The following is an 11,474-nucleotide window of genomic DNA, read 5'->3' as shown; positions in this document are numbered from 1 at the left end:
GTGTTAACTAACGTCTTCAAGATAAATATAATTGTCAGTGTCTCCAGGCTTTTAGCTCCCTCCTCTTTCCACACCTCCCCCTTCCTCTCCTGTTCACTTTTCACAGCCTGCTCTCAGTGCTAGAAGGCTGGTTGACTACAGAGCAGGGATCTACTGAACAGCACTGTCAAAAGCGAGGCTGGAGGCGGTAAAGCTCCCTGAGCAACTGGAAGGCGGGGAGGTAGGCAGGAGAAGCTTCGGGGTAAAGGCTCGATTTATCGCAAGTCCCTGTGCCACGCCTCCTTGGTCAGCAAAGTCATTGCCCGCGGACACTCTCCTAATGACAGGCGCGAAGAGGGACGAATGAAGTCTCTGCAACAGCTCAGAGCAGCTTCCTCCAAAGCTGCAGCTGCTGTGCCCAGCCCAGATGTTCAGCAGAGCAGCATCCAAGAAGAGCGCTGGTAAGTCACCATAGGATATCCCTCTCTAGCAATCAGGCCCAGAGAGGGGTACCAACACGATTTCCCAGGCACCGGATTAGCCTTTCATTTTGCGGAGGTCAGTTCCTCTTCATATTTTACTAAGGCGCCACCATTCTTTCAACTGCCTTGGGCACCACACTCCTTTCTGGGTCCCTTTGCCTTCATTTATCTGGCAAGCGAGTTTTTTTCAGTCTCTGCCTAACTCCTAGGAAAGCTCATCTGGTAACTTTTAGGGGAATGCCTATTGGCGGCAAAGTAACCTAACGTAAAGGCCCCAGTTTAAGGGGACCGCATGGATTATTCACTGGAAATCCCAAGTTACTAGTGGTTTTCCAGGTGAAAATGAGAGGGTGCTCCCATAAAATTGTAGGTATTTCTCAAACAGGGGTCAAAAACTAGGAGAGGAAAAGTGGACTCTCCTGGATGGAACTGCTTATTGTATTGACCTGCCTAATTGTGCCTTACCCTTTCAGCAACCCTCTCCTCTCCACCTTCCAGAAAGCGATTGTTACAACCCAACCGAACAAACCAGAAATCTGTTCATAGGAATGGGCTTCAAGGAAAGGCCCATTCTTACCCTTTTATTTAGAGCACTGGAAGGAAAACGAGAAGCAGTCCCACACCCCCGCCTCCACCCCACCCTCTACCCCACCTCCACCCCTTACTTTTCCTGCATCTCTCCATCTCCTGCTTTCCTCCAACCTCCCCAACCCCACCCCAGTTGTCAAGCCAATTCACAAGCGCTTGTCACTCCTCTTAAAGGCAGATTCTCCTCAGTTGCCTGGTACGTGGGGAGGGACTTGTCATAGAAGATGGGCGTGGGGATCGGACGGCCTGGCATGAAATGAAATCTTGATATTGTAAAATAAAAAATAAAATAAAATAAAATCTAAGCCTGGCAATACAGCCTGTATTCAGATCTGCCCGATTCTCCGCTGGGTGACTCCTCTTTTCTGCCCACTCTTACTCCTGCAAGCTAGCACTGTTAGATGCCCAGGGTTGAATACATTTAGCTCCTAAGAAGCAAAGGAAGTGGTGGGGATGGAGAGGGAAGCTGAGCGAGTGGGAAGCTGCTTCTCTCCCATGCTGGCGGTTCCTCAAGCACCCGCTGCCAGCACCCGTGGCACCACCCAATCCCCCTCACCCCGCCTCGACCCCCCGCCTCCCACTGGGGCCCGCTCAGTCGCTTAAACTTTGTCTTGTCCACAGGAGCAGGTGGTAAGGATGGAGGCTCCTGCCCGCTGCCGGTCCCACGCTGCTGGAGCGGCCAATGAGACTCCTCTGAGCAGCGGCTCCCTGGTCTCCTTAGACTCCAGCGTATTCTGCAGCGAGGGTGATGGAGAGCCCCTGGCCCTAGGCGACAGCTTCACGGTCAACGTGGGCGGCAGCCGCTTCGTCCTATCCCAGCAAGCGTTGTCCTGTTTCCCGCACACGCGACTGGGCAAGCTGGCCGTGGTGGTGGCGTCCTGTCGCCACCCTGGCACCCTGGCAGCGGCATCCAGCACCCTGGAGCTCTGCGACGACGCCAACCTAGTAGACAATGAGTACTTCTTCGACAGGAGCTCACAAGCTTTTCGCTACATTCTACACTACTACCGAACTGGCCGTCTACATGTCATGGAGCAGCTGTGCGCTCTCTCCTTCCTGCAAGAGATCCAGTACTGGGGAATCGATGAGCTAAGCATAGACTCCTGCTGTAGGGACAGGTATCCTATGGAGATGGGGGGGGGGGGTATGGATGCCAAGAACGGGGTTGCTAGTGGGTGGCGTAAAATGTGTTAACAATAACCGAGGGCACTTTGAGGAGAAAAGATAGAAGTCAAGGATAAAATAAGAACTTACCTATAGAATTTGTGGAACCCAACTGGCTTTGTTTGTCTTTTAATTTGGGAGGCAATTTAGAGAAGTGGAAGGAGGAGTCAGATGAAATGAATTCCCCCTATGAATCTACCTGTGTGATTTTGCTCAAGTCACTACTCTGAGCCTGGGCTACCTTATTTGTAAAATTGAAAGGGCTGAATTCCATGGCCTCTAAGATTCCTTCCAGCTCTACATCTAGGATCACCGTAAGTAAAGGGCATGTGTAGATGAGAGAAAGTCCTTCAACAGGTGATCCTAATATTAGCTGGGATGGAATTTGAAAAAAAATTAATTGAACGACAAAAATAAGATAAAATGGGTAAGATTGATATGAAAAACATAGGGTGGGAGGACAGAGCACCAAGATGTCATTTCAGAATAATCTGAAAGAAGATGGAAAGTCATTTCTTAAACAATTAAAAATTAAAGGATTTTGATGACCACTCTGCAATTAAAAACACATAGTTTACATATTTGGGGATTTGGAAAAACTTTCCTCATAATAGCCTTGTGAAATAAGCAGTAACATTAGTAATTTACTCCAATTTACAGATAAGGATACTGAGTCAGAATGAAGTGACCTGCCCACAATTATATGGCAAGTAAAGGGAAATAAGAGATTCAATTCTGTCTCCCAGGAGTAATAATAGCTCATATTTATTTCGTGCTTTAAAATTTAAGACACATTATTTACTTGAATTCATTTGATCTATATAAAATAAGCACTGGAGTCCATATATGATGTTATTATCCCTACTTTACAGCTAACAAAACTAAGGCTCATACTGATAGTTTCTGAGAAGAGATATTGGCCTGTAGTTTCTAAACAGAAAGTCTAGGGACCTGGGTTCAGTGTTGGCTTTGTTCCAAGCTATATAACTTTGGACCAATCATTCAACTTCTCCAGGTCTCAGTATCCTATTTAAAATAGAAATAATACTAATACTGCATGTTTTGCAGTGTTGTTGTAAGGAAAGCACTTTATAATTGAAGTGATATAAATATGTGAATGTTTATTATTGAATTCCATTTGATAAATGTTAATTAAAAGCACATACTGTATAAAAGACAGTTGCCTCTATGCATACATAAATGAAACCTACACAAACATTTCTCCAAAAGAATTCCCAATCTAATTATGGGGAAGGACAAGTACACAAATAATTATGATACAAAGGAGATTACTGAAAACAGGATATAGTGAGGAAAAGGGAGGTTCATACATAGTTCTATGAAAAAAATGAAGGAGTAAAGTATTACTTATCATTGAAGGATGGGAAGATGGACAGGAAAAATTAGACTATAGAGGCTTTGAATGCCCAAATTAGGAGATATTATTTTATTTGGTGAGGATTATGGACTGAAGATTTTTGAGTGTAAAATGTCATAATTAGACTATTTGATTAGAAAGATTAGCAGGACCAGAGTGTGAAGGATAGATGTAGAGGCAAATGACAAGAAGCAGGAAACCAAATCATTATAAGCATATTCAATATGGATTCCATTTTTGCAACATCATTTGAATCCATCCCTTACTCACTCATGCCAGTGCATCCACTTTAGTCCAGGTCCTCATGTCCTATCATCTAAATGGCAAAAAACTCTTATCCATGTATTTTCTTTTTTATTGTTGTTTTTTTTTTTTGTTGTTGTTGTTTTAAACCCTTAACTTCCGTGTATCAGCTTCTTGGTGGAAGAGCAGTAAGGGTGGGAAATGGGGGTCAAGTGACTTGCCCAGGGTCACACAGCTGGGAAGTGTCTGAGGCTGGATTTGAACCTAGGACCTCCCATCTCTAGGCCTGACTCTCAATCCACTGAGCTACCCAGCTGCCCAGCTGCCTTATCCATGTATTTTCACTGGTTGTCACCCATGCCTGGAATTCTCTCCCTCCTCATTTTCACTTTCTGCCTTTCCTGGTTTCCTTCAAGCTAAAATCTCATACAGCATTCTAAAAGAAATCTTTCCAAGTCCTCCTTAATTTTAGTGCTTTCAGATCTTATTTCCAATTTGTTATATATGGATATCTGTATGTTTACCTGTATGTATATATGTGTACCCATATCCTATATCTATACATATGTATATATGCATACATCTATACATCTATGTGTGCATTTGTATACATGTATATGTGTGCTACACAACTATCTCTATCATATAGTAGATTAATCAGTAAATGCTTGTTACATTAATTAGATCAAATACATGGCTCTCGGACCATATACCATATATGGCCCACATCAATCCTAATTAAATGCATATCAGAATAAAATATATTTGGGAAATCTTTAACAGAAAAAATACAGTAAAGCATAGATAATTTTACCCTTAAAACTAAGACAATATGAAGCTCCCAAGGGCCTTTGCATATGGATCAGTGGCCTCCATTTCTATTTAAGTTTGACAACACTGAACTAGGTACCCACTAAGATCCTTAACTTTCAAATCCATAGTACCTGAAGAAAAATTAAATCTCATACTCGTTTTTTCTGTCCTTATCTTCCTAGACTGCTCTGTAGCATTTGACTCTGTTGATCATATTCTTTTTGATCCTCTTTCTCTTTGGCTTCCATTAGAGTGCATTCTCATGATTTCTTTTCTTTTCTCTCATTTTCACTGCTTCTTTTCTTTCTCTCTTTTTTTAAGTCTTATCTTCCTCTCACTTTTTCATATCGATGTCCCTAAAGTTATGTCCTTGGATCTCTTCTCTCCCTATATCCTCTACCCTAGTTGTCTCATCCACTTCCATGATTTCAGTGACCATTTCTATGTAAATAGTTCACATTTTATGTTTCGGCCTTTACCCATGTTCTCAAGAATCCCATATTTCTAATTACCTATTAAATATATTCTCTGAAAGCTACTAAATGATGAGTCAGAACCTAAAGGTGTCCAAATGCAGGTGCAAGGTCTTTCTACTATATCATGATAGTAAATATCACCAGTGCTAATGCCATTTCTCTGGTTGTATCATTTTAAATAAAAGTTCTAATGATCATATTCGTTTTTAAAGGTACTTGAAAAGAAAGGAGCTGAGTGAGACCTTAGATTTCAAGGATGATACTGAAGATCAGGAGAGTCATCAAGAAAGTGACCAGGATTTTTCTCAAGGGTTCTGCCCTACTTCCCGTCAGAAGCTCTGGGACATTCTTGAAAAACCTGGGTCTTCTACGGCCGCCAGGATCTTTGGGATCATCTCCATCATCTTTGTGGTCGTATCCATTGCCAACATGGCCCTCATGTCAGCTGAACCGAGCTGGCTGGACATGCAGCTATTGGAGGCTCTGGAGTACCTGTGCATTACTTGGTTCACAGGAGAGTTTGCCCTGCGCTTGCTCTGTGTCAGGAATAGGTGTGGCTTCTTGAGAAAGGTGGCAAACATCATTGACCTCCTGGCCATCCTTCCCTTTTATATTACTCTATTGGTGGAGAGCCTGAGTGAAAGTGAAACCACACAAGAGCTGGAAAATGTGGGGCGTATCGTGCAGGTTTTAAGGCTACTCAGAGCTCTGCGCATGCTAAAGCTGGGCAGACATTCAACAGGTATTCACACTTCATTAATGCTTTTTTTAAACTACCATTGGGTTTAAGTATTTCCAACAATCATAGAAAAAGGAAAAAAGAAAATGTTTTATGTCTCTGCAAAAAGTGTGTAATGTTCCAGTGGACATGTGCTTCCTTCTTTCCTAAGGCTTTAATAGTGTGACAAATGTCACAATTAATCAATTCACAAGCATTTATTAAGCATCTATTTTGTGCAGAGCCCTCTGTTGGGCCCTGGGGGGTACAATGATAAAAATGAAACAATCTTGTCCCTTCCTCACTCTCACAGAGCTTATATTCCACAGGGGGAACGACATATGTGACATCACCAATCCAAAATCATTTATTAATCATGTTCTATGTGCTAAATACTATGGTAAGTAAAGGGTCAAATGAATACATGGACTAAAATGAAACAATGGCATGAGAAAATATGAACAAGTTCTCCACTTTGGGTCCAGCAGGGAGCTGGCTAAATATTCTTCTGGACACAGAGGACAAAGAAACTTCTGATGACTCTCCCCACTTGGCTTTGATATAAAGGAGTATGTTCACTTCCCCCCATATACTTTCTGTAGCAAGAAAAGGCATATCTTGCTTAGAAGTAAAGCTATTCAAATTTAGCCCATTTACCAGAATGACCAGTAAAATACAAACTACTCTCTAACCAAAATATATAGAAGATAATCATCCTTTCCAGGCTTCACAAAACACTATTGAAATTTCTTCCAGTGGGAGGATGTACAATTTGGAGAAAAGAAAGGGAGAGTAAGAAGGAAAAATTTAGGGATTGGGTGGAAAGAGATTAATTATTCATTATATATGTATCTATATTGCCAAAATGTTTAGTTTTTGTCTGTATCTCAAGGTATATAGACAACTAGGAAGTTGGGGGCAGAGCAATTAGCCTCTCTATTTTTTTATGAAAGTGGTTTAATTTGGACTCTTCCTGACAGCATTGTTGTTGTTTTCTTTCCAGAGTGTCTTTTCCCAGTTTCACATAACATGGCTTTGATAATGGGGTTTCCAAAAACTTTTAAAAGCTCTAGTCCTTTTTTTGAAACATAATAGGATGCTTTCTTAGTGTATTTATAAACTCTTCATTGGATTTGATTTTAAAACACAATTAAGACTACATTTTTCTCAAAAGAAAACAAGAGACAAAAAGGAAAATAACAGTAATTTCTACTATGTCAGTTTTCTACAAAGGATTTCTAAATTCTTAGACAAGCATCAACTCCAGAGATTGGTTAAGTAAAAGAGCATAACCTGGTACTTAGATAAAAGATGAACTGATGAGCTACTTGAAAATTGCCATCCTTGTACATTAAAATCATTTAGGAAATGGGCAGCTGGGTAGTTCAGGGGATTGCGAGCCAGGCGGAGAGATGGGAAATCCTAGGTTCAAATCTAGCCTCAAACTCCTAACTATGTGACCCTGGGCAAGTCAATTAAACCCCATTGCCTAGCCCCTATCACTGTTCTGCCTTGGAACCAATAAATAGTATTGGTTCCAAGGCAGAAAGTAAGGGTTTTTTAAAAATCATTTAAGAGAGAAAAAATACAAGTTCATTTCCTCTCTGTCTCCCTCCCTATGTGGATATTTATTATTTGAAACTTACAAATAAGCAAAGGCAGTTTAGTCCAGTCATGTGGAGTTGTAAAATTCATTTGACCTCTCTTGACTGAAGTTTTCTCCTCTTTAAAATGAGAGGAGTTAGACTGGATGAACTCTAGTGATATTCTATTGTTAATTTTGGGAAGAAGGAGTTTTCAAAAATAATGCTTCCAATCTGACTCTACCTCTGCAAGCTGCCTAGGAGGTCTTCGAAAATGGTTAAACTTCATATATATTATTCATTGGTCTCTAACAATAAACAGCTGATTAATAACTCATGCCCATCTGGAGGGGCTGAATATCAGAATCTAGAGTAATGAAAGTATAAATAACACTTTTATTAATTTAAAATAGTCTTTGGTGAATCAGATCAGGTCCACTTAGATCTATCTTGATGGCAAAGATTGACCACGTTTCATAAGTGCTCTGTCTCCCTCCCCCTATATATATATAGAACCTGATATATATAGATATATCTATATATGTAAATATATAGATATAGACATATATATCAAGCAGGTTCTATGATAGGACATTGACTTTCTTCTCATAAGTGACTTCTTTGGGGACTTAAGCCTTCTATAGTTTGGAGCATCACTTCCTTAATTCTTCTAAAATCCTGTGAAATCTTCAAAACTAGATTTCTTCTTCCACATCTCCATGTGATGAATAGAAAATGTCAGCACAGTAATTAAGCAGAGACCCAGCTTTTTGAATAATCATTAGCATTTATGCAGTTCTTTTGAAGATTTGCAAAGTACTTTACACATATTATATTCTTTGATCCTCACAACAATTCTGTAATGTAGATGGTATTTTTATCTCCATTTTACAGAAGAGGAAATTAAGTAGAGAAAGGTTAAGTGACTTGCCTAGGGTCACACAGCTAATAGTATCTGAGAGAGTATTTGAATTCAGATCTTCCTAAATACTTATTTTCTCTACCATCCACATAGAATAGAAGAAAAATGCTTTCTGATTGGGGGTGAAAATAGAATTGAGGTTAATCTAGAAAAGTAGGTACACTACCCAAAACCTAATAGAGATGTTTTTGGTAGAACTTAAATTATAAATAAGGGGTAAAGCAGTGTAATAGAAGATCCCTAATACACAGTAATATAAAAATAAAGACAAATCTACCTGTCAGTCAATAGCATTTCCTGAACAGATACCCCATATATCATTGTGAGAAGAAACACAATTATACAATAGATATTCCAGGCTTCGGGAGACTATGATGTCATTGGGAATATGGAATATACACATGTGTACAACTGAACACAATTGTAAAGGGGAAACTGTATAGAGGTATAATAACAATAGGAATAATAGTACTGTAGAAGATTATCCTTAAGTATTTGGAAGGTTGTCATAGAAAAGAGGGAAGCAATTCATTCTGCTCTGCCCTAGAGGCCAGTAATTCTGTCTTGGGTACAAGTTTGCATAACTGATTAACAGTAGAATCAGCTGACTTGAGAGATGATTGGTTCCACCTCATTGAAGTCATGAAGCTAAGGTTAGATGACCAATTTGAGGGTATATATTTCATAAGTTGTCCATTTCCTTGACTAATAGAACAGTTTTTGAGGAGCACAAGCTCCTTTTTACTGAGTCTTGGAGTTTGATGTGAGAATTTCCAGTGTGGGACCAACAAACTTAATCCCAATCTTGGTCTGTATCTCATGTCCTAAAGGAGGAAGAATTCCCTGATGTTAGGGCACAGGGTTGAGACTTGTAGCTTTAGTGTTCATGTGCTAAAGCACTGATACTTAAGCAGCAAACAATTAGACAATGGGGACAAAAAGGTTCAGAGGCAAATAGTACAAGTTAAGGGGAATAAGGCTATGACCCAAGGGAGCAACTCATTGGAGCTATATAGCAAAGGGTTGTGTTTACCCTGCCACATGCCAAAAGAACATGTGGCCCTGAACTCAAATGTATGAGTTTTTGTTTGGAGAGAGACTGCGGGTGATGGAGGGGGTGGTTTAAGGCTTTACTATGGGTAGTGATAAAGTCCTATCAGTGTTATCAGCCTAGTGTATGAGTTTCCATGACTAGTTGCTGGAGTGATCATCCTAGGCATTTTCTAAGTGGGCCCGAGGATGGGGGCACTCTTCCATATGCATTTTCTTGACCATCTGTCAGGTATATGGAGCACCTTCACTTTACTAGTCACTAGCAACCTCCTAGAAGAGCACAGTATGGAGGCAGTGTGCCCAACTAGCTATAGGAACAGGCAAGCCCTGGGCTGTGTCAAAAGGGAAGTACCAGTTGGTCTAGGAGTTATATGTGTCTTTGAGTGCATACACAATTCATAGTCCACTAGTGTCAAAAGATCATGTATTACATACACTACAGTACTTTATAGTATGGATTCTTCATGTATGTATTGAACCAGCTAATCACTGAGATTCCTTCCAACTTTTAAAATTCCCTTTTTCTGAAATATATTTTAATGAAAAGAAATATTTATGTTCTGAAAGAGCATCATTTGAAATTTCTTTTCCACTTCAGAGAATCCTTAGGCATAATGGAGATAATGCCTATATAACATTATAGCTCAAATAAGAAAAGTGCTCTGCAAATTACTATTGTTATTTTTCAATGAACTACACAACTTGGATAGAGGACTTTTGGGGGCAGAAATTAACAAATTCTTATTAGTTCTCCCTTCAAGAGTTCTTAATCTGGATATACTTGTAGATTATGATGGTATTGAAACTGTTTTTTGGTTTTCATTTTGGTTTTTTTAATCTGTGAGTTCATCAGGTCAGGTGACTCCAATAGCAGAAATTCCCACCCACAAATGAAGCTCTAAAGTTTGTTGGGGAATGCCTTGGAGTCCTCAGAAGTTAAATAACTTACCCTGATTACACAGTTTTTTGATCTAAGTCTTCCTGTCTCCGAATCCAGTACTCTGGCCAGTATCTTCTATGCCAGGGGCCTCTAACTATTGGGGATAACTAGGTCACACATATCAATTATGCCAAAGCTGTCTTACCTTCTTAGTTTACACCTACATATTTAGATCCAAGGTGGGCTTGAATAATAGCAAAATTCTGGCTATATCAAAAATATATGGAAGAGGGAGAAAGGAGAAGCCATCTAGCTACCATCCAAACTGCACAAATGTTCACATGAATTAAAAGAATTAAATGGATCAAATGACTGACAGCTTTTCTCATGTTACAGGCTTGCGGTCACTAGGAATGACACTCACTCAGTGTTATGAAGAGGTTGGCTTGCTGCTCCTATTTCTCTCCGTGGGCATTTCAATATTTTCCACCGTGGAATATTTTGCTGAGCAAAGCATGCCAGGCACAACTTTCACAAGTGTGCCCTGTGCATGGTGGTGGGCAACAACATCCATGACTACTGTAGGGTATGGTGACATAAGACCAGACACCACCACAGGCAAAATTGTGGCCTTCGTTTGTATATTATCAGGGATACTGGTTTTGGCCTTACCTATTGCTATTATTAATGACCGCTTTTCTGCCTGCTATTTCACTCTGAAACTGAAGGAAGCAGCTATTCGACAGCGTGAAGCCTTGAAGAAGTTGACAAAGAATATTGCCACTGACTCCTATATCAGTGTTAACTTGAGAGATGTTTACGCCCGAAGTATAATGGAAATGCTCCGATTGAAAGGCAGAGAAAGAGCAAGTACTAGAAGCAGTGGAGGAGATGACTTTTGGTTTTAAATCCACTTTCAGTGTATTTTTAAAAAGCTCATATATAACTGGCAAGGTTAATGAAGCATTGATGTATATGTCTGCTAATGTTAAGATGATTATCTCATAGCATTTACTGTTTTAATTTTTGCAAATAGTTTCCTTGGTATATCAGAGTATGTCATGTCACTAAAGGCAAACAGAAATATTCAGGGTGACACTGAAACTATTTTTTCACTTTTGGATCTTAAAATCACCAAAGCAATTAATACATCAAAGTGAAACCATTCCAATAACATAGGTATGGCAGGATTTTA

At 40.0% G+C, this 11,474-nt stretch overlaps 1 protein-coding gene across 1 annotated transcript; it reads left to right on the top strand.

The window, feature by feature from the left end:
• Nucleotides 1-1,685: 1,685 nt before the first annotated feature.
• On the top strand, nt 1,686-11,187 carry KCNV1 (potassium voltage-gated channel modifier subfamily V member 1). The gene is made up of 3 exons (XM_044658265.1): nt 1,686-2,167; nt 5,336-5,865; nt 10,676-11,187. The coding sequence occupies exons 1-3, from the start codon at nt 1,686-1,688 to the stop codon at nt 11,185-11,187; spliced, it is 1,524 nt and encodes a 507-aa protein (XP_044514200.1).
• Nucleotides 11,188-11,474: the final 287 nt, after the last annotated feature.

The sequence above is a fragment of the Gracilinanus agilis genome, chromosome 1 (assembly GCF_016433145.1).
Source record: "Gracilinanus agilis isolate LMUSP501 chromosome 1, AgileGrace, whole genome shotgun sequence".
Taxonomy (NCBI): Eukaryota; Metazoa; Chordata; class Mammalia; order Didelphimorphia; family Didelphidae; genus Gracilinanus; species Gracilinanus agilis.
Note: the sequence above shows the minus strand (reverse complement) of the source record. Positions and strands in the feature narration are given on the sequence as shown.

Coding starts and splice junctions, on each gene's coding strand:
- KCNV1 (XM_044658265.1), top strand. CDS start 1,686: ATGGAGGCTCCTGCCCGCTGCCGGTCCCACGCTGCTGGAGCGGCCAAT. Junction 2,168..5,335: donor GACTCCTGCTGTAGGGACAG/GTATCCTATGGA, acceptor TCGTTTTTAAAG/GTACTTGAAAAGAAAGGAGC. Junction 5,866..10,675: donor GCTGGGCAGACATTCAACAG/GTATTCACACTT, acceptor CTCATGTTACAG/GCTTGCGGTCACTAGGAATG.